The 23,675-nt window shown below is 46.0% G+C and overlaps 2 protein-coding genes and 4 pseudogenes across 2 annotated transcripts; 4 read left to right on the top strand and 2 right to left on the bottom strand.

Moving 5' to 3' along the window:
- Nucleotides 1–938: 938 nt before the first annotated feature.
- On the top strand, nucleotides 939–8,428 carry LOC138379695 (kelch-like protein 36; annotated as a pseudogene).
- On the bottom strand, nucleotides 2,390–3,064 carry LOC138379687 (glutathione-specific gamma-glutamylcyclotransferase 1-like; the record flags this gene model as incomplete). The annotated part of the gene is made up of 1 exon (XM_069464821.1): nucleotides 2,390–3,064. A coding segment is annotated over one exon (675 nt), but the record flags the coding sequence as incomplete, so codon positions are not given.
- On the top strand, nucleotides 3,071–4,175 carry LOC138379709 (BAR/IMD domain-containing adapter protein 2 pseudogene; annotated as a pseudogene).
- Nucleotides 8,429–15,098: 6,670 nt separating the features above from the next.
- LOC138379708 (AP-1 complex subunit sigma-2-like) lies at nucleotides 15,099–17,121 on the bottom strand. The gene is made up of 2 exons (XM_069464834.1): nucleotides 16,701–17,121; nucleotides 15,099–15,115 (listed from the first exon to the last, which is right to left on the bottom strand). Exons 1-2 carry the CDS (start codon nucleotides 17,119–17,121, stop codon nucleotides 15,099–15,101), a joined length of 438 nt encoding a protein of 145 aa, XP_069320935.1.
- A 3,625-nt stretch (nucleotides 17,122–20,746) lies between these two features.
- LOC138379705 (alpha-aminoadipic semialdehyde dehydrogenase-like) lies at nucleotides 20,747–22,413 on the top strand (annotated as a pseudogene).
- Nucleotides 22,400–23,353, top strand: LOC138379694 (pyruvate kinase PKM pseudogene; annotated as a pseudogene).
- Nucleotides 23,354–23,675: the final 322 nt, after the last annotated feature.

Raw genomic sequence — 23,675 nt, 5'->3', positions numbered from 1 at the left:
CTGCAGATCCCAAGCACCCATGATGCAGCCTCAGGGTGAATTCCCAGGGAGGGGTCAGCCTGGGGCAGAAGACAAGCATGGGGCATTTGCAGGTAAAAGCAGCAAGGATGAGCAGAAGATGGGCTCCAGGCACTCTGAAAGATTCTCTCAGGAGGGTTCCATAAGTGTCAAAGAAGACAAGGACCCAACCAGGAACCTAGGGCAAGATCTGAAGAGGTTCCCAGAAGATCTACACATAGGTTCAAGAAATACCTTGGTGAAAGTTCTGGAGGATAAGGAGGAGGAGGAGTCAGATAGTGACTGGATTAGGCTCCAGAGGTATAAATCAGGAAATTATCTACCCAGCGGCCCAGAGAAGCAGCAGGTTGACAAAACCCTGAATTTCCAGTTGGACCAGAAGGTGGGGGAGATCAACGAAGGCACGGTCCCTGTGCGTGAGCATCAGTCCAGGATCACTGCCAGCCGTACTGTTCTCAAGTCTGACACCCACCATAAGCCCAGAAATCTAGCATCCTTGAGGGGTCAGAAATGCCATGTGAACACCTCCCAGGAGCTTTTTTCCTTGATCCCTGCACTCAACAGATGCGCGAAGCACATATTATAAGGTTTCGTGTGAGGCACAGATGGGGTTCCAATCTCCAGTCCCTGGAGCCCATAAATCTTGAGGGTCAAACCCCACCCTTTCCATTCTCCAGCCTTCCCTCCTGGGCCACTGGTGAATTTGGGGATGGCTCCATAGCTGCGGTTGCCAATTTTCTGGGAGAACATCCTTGGAAAGGATGTTGATTAGTACCATCCAATTGGTACTAATAGATCAACATTTATGTGCACATATGGAAGTAACATTCATCAAGGATTGGGCAGGTGTCGGGGGTGGGAGGAGGGGATGGGTAAATTCACACCTAATGGGTGCAGTACGTGCTGTCTGGAGAATGAGCATGCTTGCAGCTTTGACTCAGCTGGTGCAAAGGCAATTTATGTGACCAAAGCGTTTGTACCCCTGTCATATTCTGAAATTTAGAAAAATCATAGAGACAGAAAGTATAATGGTGGTTGCCAGGGTTGTGGGTTCAGAGGAATGGAAAGTTATTGTTTAATGGGTACAGAGTTTCAGTTTTGCAACATAAAAAGAGTTCTGGAGATGGATGACAGTGATGGTTGTACAATATGAATGTACTTAATACCCCTGAACTGTACACTTAAATATTTTTAAGATGCTAAATTTTCTGCTACATGTATTTTACTACGGTAAAAAAAATTGAAAACAAAAATGGGGCTAACAGTACTATTTATCTCCCTGGGTTACTTTGAGGCTGATATGAGATAATACAGGGGATCTGGACTTAGCACATAGCAAGTGCTCAATTAATGATAGCTTTGATTATTATTAACTCTGTGCTCATCTGAGTCACAGAAATAACAAGTCTTGTGATTGTTCCTTAGTTCTCTGCCATGGCCAGTCACTTTGGAGTTAAGGGGAATACATGTCCAGTTGTGCCCCAGGATTGCTTGGTCCTGAGCGAGGCAGACTCAGAATTCCCTAAAGGACTCTCTGATTAGCCAAACACCCTCATTGGATAGAATGCAGAGAGTTCTTTGGTCCCCGTGATAGAAAATCTGATGCTCACCAGACATTCCATCTATTTCCTCATATCTAGTTTTGTTTTGTTTTGTTTTGTCTTTTTTCAGATAGAGACCGGTTTATGGATAATAGTATGGGATGGACTGGGAAAGTTCCAGGGCCTGTAGTGATGAGCTTCTCAGGAACAGACAGACAGGAGTGGCCCAGACAGACCAGCAGACAGAGGAACAGGGAAACAAAACCAAATGGGGAAACAGTTGTGTCCAGGTATCAGATCCAGCTCTGCCCTGGGGACTGGGTGGAGCAGGGCTGACAGGGGCCTCCATCCTGGTAGGGGCCCCTCTCCTCACTCCCTGCTGCCCTCATCTGGCATGCTGGGACCTTTGGCAGGCAGAGTTTCCAGAGCTATGGAATAGTTGGTCTGAGTGGGCAGAGGATCAAGGCTCTTGGAGACTCCCTGGAGAGGTGGAGGCCTGGGTGGTGTGGGGTTAGCAGCACTGGGGGGAATGTGGCCAGACTCCAGGTGCCTGGGGTGAGGCCACTGCTCAGCAGGGCGCCTGTGTCCAGGGCAGGCCCCCCCACCCTGTCCACCACACCAACATGGTGCAATAAATAAAGTTTCAAGTTGTTAAGTCGGTGTTGAACAGAGAGCTGGAGGCTTGCAGACAGGCAGGGGCTTTGAAAGAGAAGCCCCAGCCACCCACCATGGCCTCTCAGTGGGCTCTAACTATTAAGTCAGTCTTGGGCACTGGAGTGGATGTCTGGCCCTGATGTCCACATGGGCACTCCGTGCAGGGGCTCAGCCCCTCAGACCAGGGCCAAAGCCTGCTCAGTGGGGCAAAAGCAGGGCAGCATGGTGCCCACAGCGTCCACAATGGCTGCCAGTTGCTCAGCCTGTGCCTGAGGCCCACAGAGCTGCATGCAGTCTGCCAGCCGCAGCAAGTACTCAAGGTTGTGGCCAGAGAAGCCTCGGCAGACCAGTATCTGCCTAGCGATGGCCTCCTCAGGCACAGGGCCCAGGTAGCCAGGGAGCTCTGGGCTGGCCACATAGGCCAACGCCTTGCGTGGTTGGTCAGGGGCATCCTGAAGATAGAAAGTGACCTCCTTGGTATCATAGCTGCCAGGCACTGCCTCCCGCACATTCAGGAACTTCAGGGCCTCGCTCACCTGCTTGCCTGGCACCTGGTACGTCACGCCCCGAGTGCAGCCCTCGTGATCTTCAAGGAGAGTCACCACACCGCCAGGCATCTTGTCGCTGCCCGGATGGAAGGTGTCTCCCTGCCAGAAATGGCGGCTGTAGCCGCGCACAAAGCCCACACGGCTGTCACTGTAAGTGAAGTCAGGCCTCCACACCAGGGAGCGGTACCTGAAAGTCCACAGTGCTTGAGCATCGCAGTCGTCCCGGGAGTGCTGAGCGGAGGGCGCAGGGGACCGTGAGCGGGGCACGGTGTTCGGGGCTGCGGATTCTTGCTTCACGGTGCAGGGCTCATGAGACCGCCACCTTCCCCAAGGTCAAGCAGGTACCTGAGTGCCGAGCTGAAGCAAAACCAGACGGAGCAAAGGTGACGCCCTGGACGAGTGTCAGGCTGAGCTGAAGAAACTCCGCAAGAAGAGCTAGGGGAGCAAGACCCCGCCGAAGTTCTCGGACAAGGAGCTGCAGTACATCGATGCCATCAGCAACAAGCAGGGCGAGCTGGAGGGCTACGTGTCCGAGGCCTACAAGAGGGCCCTCACCGAGGAGCGCCGGCGGTTCTGCTTCCTCGTGGAGAAGCGGTTGGCCGTGGCCAAGAACGCTGCGGCCTACCGCGCCAAGGTCAAGGAGCTGCTGGCCCAGAAGCTGTCGCTATGGCAACAGGCTGTGCTGACCCCAACAAGATCCCCGACCGCGCGGTCCAGCTGATGCAGCAAGTGGCTAGCAGCAACGGTGCCACCCTCCCCGGCATTCTGTCGGCCTCCAAGTCCAACCCGGTCATCTCAGACTCCGTTCCGGGGGCCAAGCCCCTGCCGGTGCCCCCCGAGCTGGCACCGTTTGTTGGGTCCCAGAGGAAGCTGAGCTACTCTTGCTCTAACACGCTGCCCGTGCGCAAGAGCGTGACCCCCCAATACAGCTATGCCGCCACTGGGAACAAGACTCTGTCCCGCTCCAGCTCCATGGCTGTCGGCCTGGAGCGCAACAGGAGCATGCGGGTGAAGGCCATCTTCTCCCACGCAGCGGGGGACAACAGCACCCTGCTGAGCTTCAAGGAAGGGGACCTCATCACCCTGCTGGTGCCCGAGGCCCGTGATGGCTGGCATTATGGCCAGAGCGAGACCAAGCTCCTGCAGCAGGGCAAGAGCAGCAGCTCCGGGAACCTCCTGGACAAGGACGACCTGGACCTGCCACCCCCCCATCCCCGACTATGGCACGTCCTCCCGGGCCTTCCCCACCCAGATGGCCGCCACATTCAAGCAGCGGCCCTACAGCGTGGCGGTGCCCGCCTTCTCCCAGGGTCTGGAGGACTATGGCGCCAGGTCCGTGAGCAGGAATCGCTTCGCCCATGAACAGCCAAAACCCACGGTGACCAACGACAGGTCTGCTCCCCTCCTCAGCTGAGGGCCACGTCTGCTCTGCTGCCCCTGTGACCACCACCCCACCCCCACATGGAATCTATCTGTCACCATCTGCGTGTTCCTGCTTAGGGAACGGCCACGCCCCTGCCTGCCAGACTGCGCCCACTGCAATCTGGCCTGGATCCTGGCTGTACCTGGCTGAGGCTCCACGGAGTGAGGGCTGGTCCCTGAGAGGCCCTGGGGCAGAGGGACCCGCCTCCTTGAGGGCAGGCGCCTCTGGGCCATGGGCCACAGAGCCCTGGGGCACTCCTGGGTCTGGAGGACAGGGAGGACATCCAGTCAGCCGTAGCTGGAAGAGGAGCCCAGCTGCCCTCCACTCCCACACGTGCAGTCAATAAACAGGCTGCCCCCCACCCCAAAAAAGGCTTTATTCAGACTACTTTTAAATAAGTGGTTGCTTTTATTGTCAGTTTTATTTTCCCCAAGTGTATTTTTTCTCTGTTCTTCTATTTCTTTGTTTCCCTTTATATATATATATATATATATGTATATATGTATAAGATTCTTATACATATATACATATATATATATATAATTTCCAATCCTGGATATTGCCCTGCCACCCATGAAAACTATTCTGGCACCAAAAGTAATGATAAATGTTAAGTGTAATAGAAAAGTAAAGCAAAGAGCCATTCAGCTTCAGTCTTTACATACCATGAATAAAAGATTAAAACATCACATGGAGAAGTTTACCTGGTGATTGTTCACCTGCACTACTGTGGACTTTTAACTTTTTGTCCCCTTTTCGGTGAAACAGAGTAAAAATAGTCATCTATCATTACTGTTATTTGCTGATTTTATTTTATTTTGATGGTAATATTCTTATGACACTATTGCAACCAAATTGGCTTTACCATCTTGGCTTAGTAGGTATAGAAAGACAATGGATTACCATCTTTATTGCTGTAATGTGTTAAGCATTATATGTTAGTAGAATCTAGTTTAATTGTTTCAGGTAGAAAGTATTCTTTGAGTTTCCATTTTGAATGTGTTTGGACTAAACAAACAATAAACTACAGATGACTGCAAAAAAAAAAAAAAAAAAAAGGCCCAAAGATGTCAAAGGGAATGTTTAGCTGGAAACCAGAGATAAAATAAACTATGTAATTGATAACAATAAACATACTGGTGCTGTAAGTGCTCGTAACATTATGCTGTTTAAAAAGAAACAAGCCGGCTGTCAGGGAGTAGTTCGTGCCATGAAGGAGGCATTTGGCGTTATTGAAAGAGGTGATATTCTGCCTTAGCATTCACTTGCATTCTTTCCCTGCTCTTTCCTGTTCATTATGCTTTAATTCTGAAGACCATATGAGGGTAGACTATATTACCTTTTAAAAACTACAAACATTTGTATAGGCAAACTATTTTCTTAAAGTTGATGGTCAAATGTTAAAATGTTATTTTTCATACCATTTATAATCTTGTCACAATCCACTTAACAAAGTTTGGTTAGATTTCAGTGAAAATTATCTTCCAGGGTAGTTTTTTTTTCTCTTCCTGGGATGGGGGGGTAACTTTACTACAGTTAGTATGTATGGTGCAGAATTTCATGCAAATGAGCTTTGCCAGCAGTGTGAAAATTTAAACGTATTTAAACAAAACCAAAAAAAATGAATGCACAAACTTGCTGCTGCTTAGATCACTGAAGCTTCTAGGACTCAGTTTCTTTTGCTGATTTAAAAACAAAATGAAAAAAATAAAAAGGTTGTTCCTGAAAAAAAAACCTTTAAATTTATATTTTCAAATGAAACATGTAAGTTTCTAGTAATCATGTTTAAATGAATGCTAAGGCATATAGTCTTTTTTTTTTTTTTTTTTTTTTTTTTTGTGGTTGAGGTAGGATGGCATATAGTCTTATCTGTAAATTAGAATCTTAAGATTATTTGAACCTTTGAGATAATGTTAAAACACTAGACTAAAATCATTCAATTGATTTTATAGATAAACATAAATCAATATGTATAAAGTTATCCTAAGAAGAAATAGAACATTTTTATTTAAAAAACCTTCCTTTTATGGCAAAATAAAAACTTCAAAAAAAAAAAAACCCGTCATGATATCATCTTACCGTTTTATTTGCTAAACACAAACAGTTATTTGGCATTTGTCAGACTGGATTCTCCAGTGCCCGGTGTCTGTTACAGCTACTTTCCAGTTGCTACTGTTTATGCTCATTTCTTTAAGGCAGTGCAAGATCTTGAAGTATTTTATTAGATGAAGAAATTTTGAATTGTATTGATTTTATTTTACTGTATTCCAGTTCTGACATTACTGACCAGTGGGCAGTATACATGTGCTGATGTCTGTCTTGGGTCTTCTGGAACAATTATGATTTAGAAGATTCTGTCCCCCCATTTATGTAGACCAAAAAATACTTTCCTAATTCCTGAATGTGACACAATTCTATTGTCACATTTTGTGTTGTGATTTTAGGTTATGAAAACATGATCATTATATGTACATCAAGTAATTTTTATTTATTGTGAATGTTTGAGTAGCTCACTAGCCCAGCCCTCCTCTATGTTGGCTAAGAGAGTTATTACATTTTTTAACTATGTATTTGAGAGTAACATGGATTTTGCTATTGTTTTTGGAATATTCAGTCTATTGCTATAACATGTTAAATGAGACCACGAAATTTAAGGGCTTCTGATTCTGATTAAGTTAATGAATAGGGTTCCAGGCTCTTTCCTCTGGGTTCTTGAAAGAGAATAAAGTTATGTTTATCTTATCTTTGTTATCAGGTTTGCTTAATTCTTTTGAACTATGATCTTAAAGGCACAAACAGTACCAATCATCTTGCTCATTTGTTAATAGCAGATCTATATTGCAACAAGAAAATTATTTTTCAGAATAAAGCTCAGTTAAAATCAACTTAAGTCACTGCTGAATTTCTAAACCAGAATTTGGACTTATATCAACATCAACATGTATATGTGTTAGATGATCCTCAACTATTGTCCGAATTTAATAAATAGTCAATTTTTAAAACATTTTAATATTAAAAGTTATGAAAGAATGTGGTAATAGCAGTCTTACCTCTGCATTTTCTTTCAATTGTAAATTGCAATTATTTGTTGGGTATTTTGGGCTACAAAGCACAGAAACTTTAAAAATGAAAATGTACACATTTTACTGCAATGATCCCTGTGCATTTTTTCTAGTTTCTGAGGCTTCCAGTTGGACTTGAACTCCCATGTTGTCTAGTTTCCTACCTAGAGGTGTATCTTCTAGGAAGGAAACAGAAAAGAGTGAACAACAATTTGAATGGAAATGAGCTTTGACCTACCTTGTAAAACAAAAGCACAAACAAAAGAGAAAGTGGTCGGTGAGAGCTCCCCAAACAGAATAATATAACAAGAAAGATTTTCCAGGTATCTCCACAATCAAATCCAATCCACTAAACAAACAAAAAATAAATAAATAAAAATAAAAAAGAAAGCTTCTCACGGGACAACGGAGGGGATGCGGCCTCCAATCTTCTTTAGAGGTATGACCCCCGCTGTAAACCGGGGATCAAGGTGGCCTCCATGAACCAACGCCACGTGGATTTCTACCTCGCCTCCATTGAAGACATGCTGGTGGCCGTCGGGGGCCGGAATGAGAACGGAGCTCTCTCGTCGGTAGAGAGGGACAGTCCCAAGGCCGACTCTTGGTCCTATGTGGCCGGTCTGCCAAGGTTCACGTACGGCCACGCGGGCACCATCTACAAAGACTTCGTGCACATCTCGGGGGGCCACGACTACCCTTGTTTGTCAGATGGGCCCTTACCGCAAGAACCTGCTGCGCTTCGCACACCGGATGGACGTGTGGGAGGAGCGGCGGCCCCTGACCACCCCCCGCGGCTGGCACGGCATGTGCAGCCTGAGCGTCTACTCCATCCGGGGCAGCGATGACAACATCGAGTCCGTGGAGCGCTGTGACGTGCTGGGCATGGAGGCCTATATCCCGCAGCGCACCCAGTGGACCCGCGTGGCGCCGCGGCTGCACGCCAACAGCGAGTCGGGCGTGGCCGGGTGGGAGGGCCGCGTCTACATCCTGGGCGGGTACAGCTGGGAGAACACCGCCTTCTCCAAGCAAGTGCACGACCGCGAGGCCAGCAAGTGGAGCAAAGCCATCGACCTGCCCAAGGCCATTGCCGGCGTGTCGGCCTCCGTCTGTGCCCTGAAGCCGCGGCTAGAGGACAAGAAGAAGAAGGGCAAGGACAAGAGGCAGCAGGACTGGGGCCACTGACCCACCGGCGCCCTCCTGGGCCTCGGCCACTGCCAGCTCCCGAGTGTCTGCAGACCAGGAGCAACTGCTCCGATCCTGGCAACCTCCTGTACAACCTAGCAGCTCTTTTTACTTTTATGATTCCTGGTATTTCTATGATACCACGGTAACCGATTAAATATTATATGTAACTTTAAAAAAAAAACAACTAGATAGGATCTTGTGAGACAGGACCATGTGTTAATAACTGATTCTGGCCCATGGGCTGTGGGTGACAGTGACGTGTGTGACTTCGGGCCAGCTGTATGCCCTCCAACTCTCTCTCCTCTTTCCTCAATGACTGAGGAGACCTCGTGCTCCAGATGCAGTAGCTACATGATGATAATGCGTCAGTCAGCCTGGATCCCTGAGCCAGAGTGTGGAGCAGGGGCCCTGCCCACCTACACTGGACATTTTACATGAAGAAGAAATAAACCTTTGTGATGTTAGTCCTCTGAGACTTTGCAGTTGTTTGTTGCAGCAGCAACAAACCTAGCTTAATAAATAAACACATTTTTGTCAGCCAAAACCTGGCATTTTACATGAATACATTGCAGTGTGCAGTTCTTCACAGTAAATTGTAGAGTAGGCTCACACACATCATCTTTTTTGGTCCTTAGAACAATTGTGTACATGGAAATTCCCCCTGGTAAGAGGTTAGCAAGTTTTTTTCCTTACATAAGGACTTCTCTAAAGTCCCCATTTCTATATATATCCATGATTCAGTCAGTCTGTCTCCTCACTGTACCCAAATTCTACCACCATGATTTCTGAACTGTATTGCATGTATTTGTTCATAATCTGCCTCCCCATACCAGGCTGGAAGCTCCTGGATTCTGTCTTATTGAAGCCACAGACAATATCTTATAGATTTTGTGTCTATTCCAGCACCTGGAGCATAGTAGGTGTTTTAATGTAGACTGAATGCATCATCAATTATGTGAAGTAGGCAGGGCAGGTGTTATTATTTCTGTTTTACTGAGCTGCAGTGAAGTTTAGGGATTTGTCCCAGGTCAGACAGCTAGGAAGTGGCAGAGTCTGGGGTGAGCCCCGTCTTCTGGCTAGAGAGCCCTGTGTGGCAATCACTGAGTGTTTCCTGCACAGGCAGTTTTGAGGATCAAATGAGGTCGTGTGTTCAATGGCACTGCTTACTTGGTGAGGAGGTGAGACATGTAAGGCATTCTCAATACTTTTACATTTCCTGTCTCCAAACAGCAGGTCAGGAGTCCCATGTGGTGGTGTCAGAAACTGGAGAAGGGCCTGGCTGGACTTGGGCACACGTTGAAGAAAGGACCAGGATGGAAGTTCCCTGGAGAAGGAGACCAGTGTGCCCCACCCTCGGCTGCACGACAGTGCCTGGAGCATGGTAGGTGTCCAATACATTGTTCCATTGAACACACAGGAAACAAGAAAGGAGGCTCCAATGTGAACTCTGAAGGGACGGGCCTGTGAAGGGAGTGGGTGTGTGGGGATCCTGCCGAGGCTCCTTCCTTCCCTCCCTCTGGCTGTGTGAATCCCCTGGGCCCATATGTTGTTTGTCAAAGATGTCGAGCTGGGCTGGTGGGATAGTTTCACTCTTCTGAAAAGCCTTGTAGACACCCCTGTTGGACTCTCACAGCACAGCTGTGCATAACATGGGTCCATCTATGGTGTGGATGGAAGGGCGAAGGGAGCCTCTCTGCCACCTCACAGAACCCCAGCTCCCGGAACTGGGGGGGGATTCAGAATTCATGGCAGCAGCACTTGCAGATGCGTTAGCTGAATCTGTGTGCCTACTCCAGGAGGCTGGTTGTGGCTGCCTGGAGCAGTGCATCGACATGTCTTAGCTGGGATCAATTAAAAATAACTGCTGTGGCGAGGAGAGGGAGTGGCGTGTGAATGCCGCAGATTCGCTTTCTCGGATCTCATTTGAATGCCTTTCTCATGGTGCCCGACTTCTACAATTAGAGAGCCATTACTTTGCATTAAGGCCTTGTCTGTCTGTTAACATTTGTGGTATCCACATGGGGAAAGAACAGGTCAAACTCTGGCTCTTTGCTGATGGTATGATATTATATCTAGAAAACTTCAAAGATTCAACCAAGATACTCCTGGGATTGATAGATAAATTCAGCAAAGTCTTAGGCTACAAAATCAACGTACACAAATCAGTAGCTTTCATATACACCAATAACAGTCAAGCTGAGAATCAAATCAAAGATGCAATACCTTTCACAATAGTGACAAAGAAAATAAAATACCTAGGAATATATTTAACTAAGGAGGTAAAAGACCTCCACAGGGAGACCTATGAAACACTAAGGAAAGAAATTGCAGAGGATGTAAACAGATGGAAAAATATATCATGCTTATGGATTGGCAGAATCAACATTGTTGAAATGTCTATACTGCCCCAAGTGATTTACAGATTCAATGCAATCCTCATTAAAATACCAATGTTATTTTTCACAGACCTATAAAAATAGTTCTCTGTTTTGTGTGGAATCAGAAAAGACCCCAAATAGCTCATGCAACCTTACTTGATAAGAACAAATTGGGAGGCATCAGTTTGCCAGACTTTAAGCTATACTTACAAGGGTATAGTAACCAAAACAGCATGGTACTAGCACAAAAACAGAGACAGAGATCTATGAATAAGAACAAAGAACCCATATATGAATCCATGCTCATATCACCGTCTGATCTTTGACAAAGCAGGCAAAAACATACACTGGGGAAAAGAATCCCTATTCCATAAATGGTGCTGGGAAAATTGGATAGCCACATGTAGCAGGCTGAAACAGGATCCACACCTCTCACCTCTCACAAAAATTAATGCACAATTGATAACAGACTTAAACCTAAGGCATGAAACTGTAAGAATTCTAGAAGAAAATGTTGGAAAACCCCTGATAGATATTGTAGACCGATATCTATAGGCCCTCCAGTTATATAATGGATGTACACTTGTCCATGTCAACCTCAGAGAATATAACATGCTGTGGCATGCTGGAAAGTTCTGGTTGATTGACATTAGTCAGTCTGTAGAACCAACCCATCCTCATGGCCTGGAGTTCTTGTTCCGTGACTGTAGTAATGTCTCACAGTTTTTCCAGAAAGGGGGAGTTAAGGAAACCCTTAATGAATGAGACCTCTTCAATGCTGTTTCTGGTTTAAACATCTCAGCAGATAATGAAGCTGACTTTTTAGCTGAGATAGAAGCTTTGGTGAAAATGAATGAAGATCACGTTCAGAAGAATGGAAGGAAAGCGGCTTCATTTTTGAAAGATGACAGAGGCCCGCTGGTACTGTATGATGAATAGCACCAACACCCACGGCTTTCAGTGTTCACACAGCGGTGATTGTCAGCTGCTAACAGTAAATTAAGTTATCGGTGACTTGAAATACCAAAACATGAGGCATATTCAATGGTGCTTCTGTGCTTTTTTCCTCCTTGGAACCCATGTGCCAGACGTGTGGAATTCTGAGCTCAGCATTGAGAGAATAAAATGTTACTACCTCTCATCTGACAAACAGGATAATGCAATTCTTTAACAGCTATAGTTTATCTGGCTGAAATAGGCCTAATTTTACATGACTCATGTTACAAAATGTTTTGATGAGAATTTTTAAAACTTAGGTAACATTTCCAAATGTGGGAGGAAAAGACACATGTGTTTACAAGGGAGTATTTTATTACAACATATTTGCTTTATTCATCTCCCTGTTTTGTGTTGTGTCTTTCCTCAAATATTTTATTGACTTAAAATTAGCCCTTCTCAATTCTTTTTCCAGTGTGTGGCCATGACTCTAAAGGAAAATTTATTCTCTTTAGTGAGTTTTACAAATGGAAATTTGGTTTCAGAATGTTTGATGGAAATATTCATAAGCATTGTACTTTTTTTTATTATTTTTTAAAAAAATTTTTAAACTCTTTTTTTTTTTTTTGAGACAGAGTCTCACTCTGTTGCCCAGGCTAGAGTGAGTGCCGTGGCATTAGCCTAGCTCACAGCAACCTCAAACTCCTGAGCTCCAGGGATCCTCCTGTCTCAGCCTCCCGAGTAGCTGGGACTACAGGCATGCACCACCATGCCCAGCTAATTTTTTCTGTATATATTTTTAGCTGTCCATATAATTTCTTTCTATTTTTAGTAGAGATGGGGTCTTGCTCTTGCTCAGGCTGGTCTCGAACTCCTGAGCTCAAACGATCTGCCCACCTCGGCCTCCCAGAGTGCTAGGATTACAGGCGTGAGCCACCGCGCCCGGCCTGTACTTTTTATTAGTACATTTCATTTTCATGAAAATGAACTGAATTCTACTTTTGTCATACTCATTGAAGAAAAGGCATCATAGGTTTCTGAAAGAGTTAATGTGTAAGAACTTCTTAACTATCTGGATTTTTAAATTTAACTTTCAACTTCTCTACATTTAGGTAAAATGATTAGGATATAACTCATGGTGTGACTGCTCTATACTCATAATGAAAATATAAATTATCTGGAAGGACAGAAAATAAGCCTTAACCATGTCTGACATATTTTAATGAAATCAATGAAACAAAATTCAGTTTACCTTCTACTAAAACCATATATTTATTGGTTGATTTTGAGAGGAATATAACAAGTTAATTAGAAATATTAAGCAATCAAGGTATATATAAAACCACTTGTGTACCAAATTAACTAATTTAAGCTATCTGGCCTCACTATTAATAGTTTTTAGTACTGGCTATATAACATATCTTTAAAAAAGTAAGCACTTTACTGAAAAAGTATATTGGCTTTGTTAGGATTGAAGTTCATTAAGCACAATGTAATTATTCCTCCTGTGACTGAAGTCAGATTGGAACCACTAAAGATCCAAACCTTCTGTCTGGTAATAGAAGGTAAAAATCTAGACATCTTTTACATTGGAAAGCTTCTCTTTTAACATTATTTCAGAATGCCAAATATTTTCTTTCTAGAATAATATTTATTTTTGTTTTGTTGTACAGCTTTTAATTACATTTCAGAGAAGTGTGATTTTGGGTAGTTACTTATTACATTTTTGAAATGTTTAGTACTCTGAAATAAAGATTTAAATGACTGGTGAAAAAAATTTTTTTTCTGATTTAACATATATATATATATTTTACATGCGATACTTTTATTTTAGACATGCAAGGAAAGCTATTTCAGAATCTACTAATTTAAAGCAAGCAGCTGTATACAGATAACAAAAGAAGCAACATTTGGTTACAGCTCAACACACAGCATCCAAAGCAAACAGGCATGAGACAATGCATATTTGTGCAGCATTAAAACCAGATGGATAACAAATTGTGGGGCAGAGGAAGGGATGGAGGAAACAAATGGAAATGAAAGACCAATGTTTCTCAACTTCAAATGTATAATGCTAAATTTCTCATTTGATAGCACATCCAGGTGCTTCAAATGTAGTATATTACAGCAAGAATGGTTAGAATGGAAATAACTCATCTGTATACCTGCCCAACACTAAGTTTGGTCAAAACACATTTTCATAGGTCTTCTTTCAGTGGTAAATCCGTTTGATCCTGTTCTGAAGTTATTGTTTAATAACTTACTAAACTTAGGCTTTAAGCTCTCTAGATATAAACAATGAATTATTTGGTACTTTTGCTTTTATAATAAAACATGCTGTATGTTTTATTAAAATATACAATAGTGATCAATATTAAAAGTTTTAATATTCAGAAATATAAAGCAACAGTTAATAAAGCATTAAGTATTTAAATGCAGACTTAATATATTAGAAAGCCATAACTAGTAAAATATAAGTCTTTAGGTATTAAAACTTAACATTAGGATGTTTTCTTTTTCCCTTTCTTTAGAATAGATTCCTTTCAAAATAGGATTTTTTAACTATAAAATAAACTTAGCATTAATATTTTGAAAAAGCTACTATTAAGCAATAGATATTGCAGAAGAGACTTTTCAGACATAGCTTTCTATAAATTCTTAAAGGCATTGTTCGATATTATTACATAGCACAAATGTGATTCAATAAATGTGGTGCTCAATGTTTCCTAAAAACTGAAACTTTTAGTTTTAAGTATTATACAATAGTACAGATTAATTTTGCTTTCTTGTATTATTTCGACATACACTTTTACATGATACATTAGAACACATTAGCTCATATAGATTGTAAGATAATCACACAAAATCATTCCCCCTTGCCTCTCAATATTTGAAGACCAAACTACACTATATATTATGGCACTGCTTATTTTGAACTAGCACTTCAGCTATATTTTCTTTGGTAAACATTTTAATGATTGTTAGGTTTTCTTCCTATATGATTAGTCACAGATGGTTCATTAATGATAACATGCATGTGTTTAAAATGAAATATTACTGAAAACACTCATAGGCCATATTTTGTCAAAATGAGATAAAATCAGTTTCAGACAGGAATAAGCTATATCAAGATCACATATAGAATGAAAATAAAATGGAAAAGAATTAGGAATGAGAATAGGAAAAAAATACAATCATAAGGGTACTGGTTCTGAAATATTCTGTTATTATCATACAAGATAATCAGTCACTAAGCTGAGGACATTTTCTTGCATATGTACATCAACACTCTATTTCCTCTGTGAAATTCTGCATACTCGATGAGTAGTCATTTAGTACACAGGGACATTAAACTATTCCTGACGTGGCTACAAAAGAAATACATATATTCTTATACACAGTGTACAAACTGACATAGATACAATCAGATTTCTAGAACATTTAGTTCACAGTACCTAAAGTTACCTAAAGCTTAAGTTTTTGTTTGCTTTTGTTCTTTGGTTTATAACTGAGTATTTAACTTCTAGACATTGCCAAGGAGTTCAGAATCATCTTTTATAACTTTACTGTATATGATGGTAAGCAAAATGATGATCCATGTCCTCCAAAAATCCTACAAAATCCTGAAACACTGTATTTACTAAAAATATTCTGAAAAGATTTTCAGTGTAAGTTATCTGGTCAGTACTGAGTTAACTGAAAATTCAGTTAGAATACTCCCTTCCACCAGTGTTTACATTCATCAGGATTTTATTACATGAAATAGAGATGCTAGAAAAAAAAGTGGAAAAGTGGTCACCCATCTGGTACTTGAAGTAGCAATGAAAGTTTTTAACTGGTCACTTAGAGCTACAAAAACCAAAAATCCAAAGAGTATGACTTTGAGACTAAGGATATTAGTTTTTAAAAAATCCTCCAGATAGATTTTAAAGAACTCTCCAGATTTGTCAAATGTATATGACTACAAATATATCTAACAAGATGTTTCTCACATCACAAGGAAGAAAATGTAACCTGAGGTGAGGTTTGTAAAGTGACCCTAGAGTGTCTACAGATGGACTTCTATGGGCTCCAAGAATTCCCTGAAATCTGAGGCAAAATTACGTACAAATTTTCCTGGGGAGAGGGCTCATCACCCTTGAGACTCTCAAAGGGATTATATGCCCCACCAGAAGGTTTATGACTCCAAAAGTTTAAAACTGCTTATTTGAGTGTTTTAAAAGTATCCTCCTTTTCATATTTATTCAAGTTGGAACTTTTAAATTTTGAGCTATAAAATCATATAAACTGTTCCAAAAAAAAAAAAAAAACCTAATAGATCCCTAAACTTATACAACCATTAAATACAAAAGTATCTGAGGAGGAAAGTCAGTTAAATTTTAATCCTCAGATAATTGTTAGGGTGAGTACCCTTGCAATAATTCCCAAACATTTTAAAGAGACAGTTGCCCTTTTTCTTCCCTACTCAGAATAAATTACAGTGGAATGAAGAAGCAAATTAAAATAATGCTATTCATAATAAATTAAACTCCCAAATGCTTCATTTTCTTACAGAAGCTCTCATTTTCATAGGAAAAGTCTACTTCTGTATCAATGGTATTAGCAATTCACAGTACTTAATGAGTACTTTTTTGTCAATGAACGTCTGAACATATTTCAATATTGCATGCAAAAAATAAATTATAAGCCCTGATGATGGATCATTATCAGAGCAAAATTCCCTAAGAAAATATAAGTTTAATGAAGTAATTGGGATAATCCCTTGGAATTTAATATAATTATAGACTTTCCAGGTAATGCTAAAACATAAATAACAAACTTGACAAAATAATAATTACAAACTGAATTCATATATCCTACTACGTTTTGATGCATGTCAGTACTCCAGCACGTATTCTGGTACGCTTTCTTACACCCAGTGAAACTCCTGCTGTGAAACATATTCTCTGTTTTCTCCTGCAGTAGGTCGGCCTGCTCAATTGCTTTAAGGACATTTTTCTTGGATGTTTCCTGAACTTCTCTTCCCAAAAGAAACTCATCTAAAATAAAATAAGCCTTCTCAAAATTAAAGATGATATCAAGTTCACACACACTGCCAAAATACTTGGCAAGTAATTCCACATAACGATGAATTATTTCCAGGGTAATTAATTCATTGTCCTGATCCTCAATAGCACAGCAAAAATACAGACTAGCATATCTTTTGTAAACAATCTTCAGATCGTGCCACTCCAGGAAGCTGCACATTTTCGGTTTCCTTGCTAAAACGGTTTGAACAAGTTCTCTTGTAATCTTTTTCTTTTCTTTGTCTGATAGCAGGACATACCATTTCTGCAGTCGAAGCTTTCCCTGACGACTTAACAACATAAACTGCATCAAACCCGGGCGAGGTGACAGGCAAGGAGCGGAGCAGACAATGGCATCCGCCGCCACGCAGGGGGCGCCCAGAGTCCTCGGCCGCCGCCGCCCCCGGCCGCCGGCCCCTCGCGAAAACGCCCCGCAAAACTTGAGGCGATTCCGGAACCACAGGTGCCGCGGGGCTGTCGCGGAGCCCGGGACTGGACCTCACATCCCGGGGCGTGGCGCGGAGTGGTGCGCAGGGCGCGGACGCCGAGAGGTCTTTAACATATTTTTTATTTCACTTTTTTCCATTTCTTTATAAAACAGTCATGTCCTCACTAGCAGCTCTCTCCCCTAGAGTGGGGGAGGGGTGGAGGAGGTTGGGCACCTCCAAAGAAAAAGGGGGAGGGGAAGGGCCCGAGGTTACCTCTGGAGGTTCTTTTGGGCCTGTTTCAACAATGTGTCAAAATCAAGAGAATCCAATTTGCTCTTTACAGGTCAGTTGCAGGGTCAAAGTCTTCCCGGCTGGAGTCAAGATCAGAATAGCTCCTCTTGCAGAACTGCCTATGGCCCCCAAAGCAGAGATCAGAGGGCTGCTCATCTGCCTGCCGCAGCTTGTGGCCACTCTCGATGGCTGCAAACGCCTCCTCAGCATAGCGGTAAGTGACGAAGCCATAGTTGTCACCCTGGACACGGAAGTTGATGGTGTATTCCTCAATTTCTCCAAAAACTGAGAACCTCTGTTTCAGCTCTGATCGAGTCATGCGGCCAGGTATCTTCCCAGTGAGGACCACCCTTCTCCCTTCTGTTGCACGCTCCTTCTGCAGCACTCTCTGCCTTTGGTAATGGTTGGGTGAACGGTAAGAGCTGTACCGCCGCCTCCTGTCACTTCTCCGCAGGGGGGGATGGGAAGCGCAAACGGCTTCGGGAACTGGATGATGAGGATGAGGAAGATGAAGAAGATGATGATGAAGAGGAAGAGCATCTTCGGTAATGTCTGGAGGAACTGCAGCTGGACCTTCGCCACCTCCTGTGGTTGGGGGCAGAGGGACCTGGGGTGGGATCAGGATGAGGAAGATGATGAAGAGGATGAGGAGAAAGATGCTTCGCCGGTCTGGTTGGACCCACAGCTGACAGAACGACTGCTGTGAAACCAGCAGTGAAACGCCACACAGTGAAACCAGTCACCACCCCAGAGACAAACCGCCGAGCGTGGGCAGGGGAAGCCCTGGGCTCCGGCTCCCTGGCAACCTCCCCTCGCCTGGCTCGTCCTCCCGGTAACCCCGGTGGCCTGTCGTGGGACATGGGCGTCGGTGAGACACCTTCCTCCAGGGACTTGGCTCAGCCCGGCTCGAAGCGCCCGTGGCGCAGCGCGAGGGACCCGGGCCAGCAGCCTGGGCCTCCGTCTCTGCCGGCTCTGTCGGGGCGCCCTTGAGACTGGCTGTGCCCCCGGCCTCCCTCATCCGCTCAGCTGGCATCAGGGCCCAGGATCCGGATTCCCGTCCTGTGCTCGGAAGACCAAGCTGCGGGGACCAGTTAGGCCCCCGACAAGGATGGGCCACCGTCTGCCCGTGGCCCTGGGCTTGGCAGGGCCTCCCCGACACTGCGACCAAACAGGGCGTTCAGGTCCAATGAATGACTTGTCTGCTGTGGCAGGCTCAGCCCCTCCAGGCACCGGGCCGGGCCGAGGAAGAAATGACCTTCCAGACAGCCCAGGCCCCCTTAGGAGTTGTTAGCAAGTCTCAGGAAATAAACCAGAGTTCACCCCCAACTCCTGGGGGCCTGGGATGTGGTATGAACCCCCCCAACTTCCACTCAGGGGGGTCCCCGCTGTTGCTTTCAGGAGCATCGGGCCCATTTAGGAATGGAGCTTCTGTCTGAATCTTTCCCCGGAATCGTCTCTGACCGCCGTGTAGCCTGATCCAGTTCCCGTGCCAGGACAGTGGCCTCGTGGGGGTAGGAGCGTTGCCGTGTCCGAAACTGTTTTTCCACCTCCGCCTGCCATTTCACCCAGAAACCATGCCCGAGAACCAGAAGGTTCCACCACTGGCCTTTGCCCTGGGTGGATGGGTCCACGTGAAGCCTGGACCCCTGCCAGGGAAGGTCTGCAGTCTTCACGCAAATCCCACGGAGCCCCACGTGGGGGCAGAGCATGGTCTGCTAGGGTCCCCACCTCTGCCAAAAGCAGGAAATGGGGTCTTGCCCTCCCACCAGCCCTCTGCTTTCCAAGGTACCCCAGTGAGCCTGCCGACCCTGGCCTGAGGGCCTCAAGCTGCCTCCTACCCTTCTCCCCAGAGGAGCCTCTGAGACCATGTTGTTGCCCCAAGGGCACCACCAAGCCGCCAAGGTCCCACAGTGTGGAAGGGCCCCAAGCGCCCACCCCACCAGTCTCCTGCACACCTACAGGGCCACAATTAGAAACCATGGGACCCGGGCAGAGCCACCCTGGGGGCCTCAGCCCAGCAGTCTGGCCTCCCTGGCCCGGCCCCACCCCCCCCCCACCCCCGGGTGCCTGCCGCCTGCTACTTCCCCAGTCTGCAGGGCTGCCTTTCTCTCCTTAGGGTCCGGCGGGCTCCAGCAAAGCCACTTCCAGGCCCTGCTGAGAACTCTGGGACCCCCGAGAGGTCTGGGAGAAGGTTACGCTGGTGTAGCAGGGCCACAGCCTGCCAGACCCCCACCCCTGTGTCCTCCCTCCCTGCTGCTGTGCTCAGAGGAGCAGGGCAGCCCTGAGCTCTTGCCCCCTGGGAGCTGCAGGGGACAGGGCAGACTTGGCCAGCCACTGAGGGCACAGGGTGTCTCAGGCTGGTTTTGGTCCACTTTCCCCACTTTTAATGAGGAAATCAGAGCTGCTCCATGTTGGGGTGAGAAGAAGTAGGGTGGTCAGCTCTCCCACCCGACAGGCGGAGAAGCAGGGCCACTCCTGAGACTCAGAGCTGGGTCTCTCAGGCTGCCCAGCAGCTGTGACCACAGCATGTCACCTGGAAACAGGAGCTTCTGATTGAGGCGTGCTGTGGATTTGTCACTGCCTGTAGCCACGGATCGGCCCCTGCTTGGAAACTGGATGTCACAAGCACTGCCAGCGGGGCCAGCACCCTCCACGGAAGGCCTCATCCACCTCTGTGGCTCTGTGGCACTTTGGAAGTGTCCCATGGCTTGCAGGAGCCCAGAGGCCTCCTTCTCTGGGGTGTCTCTCACTGACTGTGATTCTCAGTCGGGGCGATTCAGGATTCTGCCCCCCAGGGGACACTGGGCTGTGTCTGGGGACATCTATGGTTGTCATAACAGGGGCAGCTCCTGGCATGGTGGGTGGATGCAGGGACACTGCTCAGCACCCAGCTGTGCCCAGGACGCCCCATTGCTGAGAATGCTCCGGCCCCCAAATGTCCACAGTGCCCTGGGGCAGAGACCAGCCCCAGCTCATAGGAAGACCTATGGCAAGTGACAATGGATTGTGCACAAGGGCCAGATGGTGACAGAGACAGAGTCGAACTGACAGAAGGGAGGGCGCAAGAGGCGCTCGCTGTTTGACCTGCAGGCAAGGACCAGGAGCAGCCGCCAGAGCTCGGACATCTGGCTCCCTAATAGCACAAACAGGTTTCTGTTTAAAAAAAAAATAGCAAAACTCCAAAAAGAAAAAAAAAAATGGAGGCTGGGGCTCAGTATGTGGACCCTGCCCCACGCGCTGTGTGTGCACGCTGCAAGGACCAGCAAGCTCTTGGCACCTTAGTACAGGCCTGCCACCTTTATGTCCACTCTGCTGATCAATCAGCCCCAGTATGCCTGGCTGAAAGAGCTGGGGCTCCCCGAGGAAAATGAGGGTGTGTATAATGGAAGCTGAGGAGGCCTGAGAGAGGTTATTATCACCTATTGTCCTGCTAACAATGAACCAATAGCAAGAGTTCCACAGGCCAGCATGGCAGACTGTGAAGAAACTGTAAAGAAAGCAATGGAAGCATGGAAAGTCTGGGCAGATAATCCTGCTCCAAAGTGAGGAGAAATAGTAAGACAGATTGGTGATGCCTTGCGGGAGAAGATCGAAATCCTAGGAAACTTGGTATCTCTGGAGATGGGGAAAATCTTAGTGGAAGGTGTGGGAGAAGTTCAAGAGTACGTGGATATTTGTGATTACACTGTTGGTTTGACACAGATTCGGGGACCTATCTTGCCTTCTGAAAGATCTGGCCATGCCCTCATTGGACAGTGGAATCCCATAGGCCTGGTTGGAATCATCACTTTGTTCGATTTCCCTGTGGCAGTCGGTGTATGGCTGGAACAATGCCATTGCCATGATCTGCCAGAACGTCTGCCTTTGGAAAGGAGCTCCAACAACTTCCCTAATTACTGTAGCTGTCACAAAGATAATAGCTAAGGTTCTGGAGGACAAAAAGCTGCCTGGTGCAGTTTGTTCCTTGACTTGTGGTGGAGCAGATATCGGCACAGCAATGGCCAAAGATGAGCGAGTGAACCTGCTATCCTTTACCGGGAGCACCCAGGTGGGAAAATAGGTGGCCCTTATGGTGCAGAAGAGGTTTGGGAGAAGCTTGTTAGAACTTGGAGGAAACAATGCCGTTATTGCTTTTGAGGATGTGGACCTCAGCTTAGTAGTTCCATCAGCTCTCCTTGCCACCGTGGGGACAGCGGCCAGAGGTGTACCGCTGTGAGGCGACTGTTTTTACATGAAAGCATCCATGATGAGGTTGTAAATAGACTTAAAAAGGCCTATGCACAAATTCGCATTGGGAAGCCATGGGACTCTAATGTTCTCTTTGGGCCACACCTCACCAAACTGGCAGTGAGCATGTTTCTTGGAGCAGTGGAGGAAGCAAAGAAAGAAGGTGGCACAGTGGGTCTCACCCATGATGCATCCATTGCACACACAGAGACTTTTGCTCCAATTCTCTACGTCTTTAAATTCAAGAATGAAGAAGAGGTCTTTGCATGGAATAATGAAGTAAAACAGGGACTTTTAAGTAGCATTTTCACCAAAGATTTGGGTCAAATCCAATGCTGACTTGGACCTAAAGGATCTGACTGTGGCACTGTAAATGTCAATATTCCAGTGAGTGGTACTGAGATTGGAGGTGCATTTGGAGGAGAGAAGCATACTGGCAGTGGCAGGGAGTCTGGCAGTGATGCCTGGAAACAGTACGTGAGAAGATCCACTTGTACCATCAACTACAGTAAGGACCTTCCTCTGGCCCAAGGAATCAAGTTTCAGTAAAGGTGTTTTAGATGGACATTACTCAAAGTCTTCTAGGCATTCCTACAGCTGCTTCTGAAGAAGATAAAGAAAATTAAGTTTTGCCTGGAATAAATGCATCATTTTGAATATGAAAAAAAAAAAAGATTAGTAGGTGCATTGGAGACTCACAATAGGAGCCTTCTAAGGCCAGAGGTTGAAGCTTCTCTTCCAGCTCTGGGATCAGTCCCAGAGCAGGCCCTGCCCCCAGGAGTCTGTGTGTCTGCTCTGTTCTTCCCATCCATATTCCTTTGGGGGAATCACAAGAGAGTTTGGAGGTTTGACGAGATCCTGGAGGCCAGTGATGGGATCATGGTGGCTTGTGGTGATCTGGGCATCACGATTTCTGCAGGGAAGGTCTTCCTTGCTCAGAAGATGATGATTGGGTGGTGCAACCGAGCTGGGAAGCCTGTCATCTGTGCCACACAGATCTGGAGAGCATGATCAAGAAGCCCCGCCGCACCCGGGCTGAGGGCAGTGATGTGGCCAATGTAGTCTTGGACGGAGCCGACTGCATCATGCTGTCTGGAGAAACAGCCAAGGGGGACTACCCTCTGGAAGCTGTTCGCATGCAGTGCATGATTGTGCGTGAGGCAGAGGCCGTCATTGCAATTATTTGAGTAGCTCTGTCACCTGGTGCCCATTACCAGTGACCCCACAGAAGCCACCATGGTGGGCACTGTGGAGGCCTCCTTCAGGTGCTGTAGTGGGGCCATAATCGTCCTCACCAAGTCCAGCAGGTCTGCTCACCAGGTGGCTAGATACCACCCACATGCCCCCATCATTGCTGTGACATGGAAACCCCAGACAGCTCGCCAGGCCCACCTGTACCATGGCATCTTCCCTGTGCTGTGCAAGGACGCCGTCCAGGAGGCCTGGGCTGAGGATGTGGACCTCCGGATGAACTTGGCTATGAATGTTGGTAAGGCCCGAGGCTTCTTCAAGAAGGGAGATGTGGTCATTGTGCTGACTGGGTGGCACCTTGGCTCTGGCTTTACCAACACCATGCATGTAGTACCTGTGCTGTGAGGGACCCCAGAGCCCCTCCTCCAGCCCCTGTCCCATCCGCTTCCCCCGACCCATCCGTTAGGCCAGCAATGCTTATAGAGCTCACTCTGGGCTGTAGTGTGGCACTAGTGGGCTGGGACACCAGGGAGAAGATTAATGCCGCTGTGAAACATGGCTATTTGTAGACTCTGCTCAGCTGGGGTAGCTCAGAGCCTGCTTGCCCATCATGTGGTCCCACAAGCAAGGGACAAAGGGGGAATGCAAGACTGGAGGCCCCCAGAGTCTGTGGCAAGAGGGTAACAACTCCCTCTCTTTTGCTTTGGTTCCTGTAGAAAATGGATGC

Source organism: Eulemur rufifrons, unplaced genomic scaffold, assembly GCF_041146395.1.
Source record: "Eulemur rufifrons isolate Redbay unplaced genomic scaffold, OSU_ERuf_1 scaffold_123, whole genome shotgun sequence".
NCBI lineage: Eukaryota > Metazoa > Chordata > Mammalia > Primates > Lemuridae > Eulemur > Eulemur rufifrons.
This window is presented reverse-complemented; position numbering and strand designations above follow the sequence as displayed.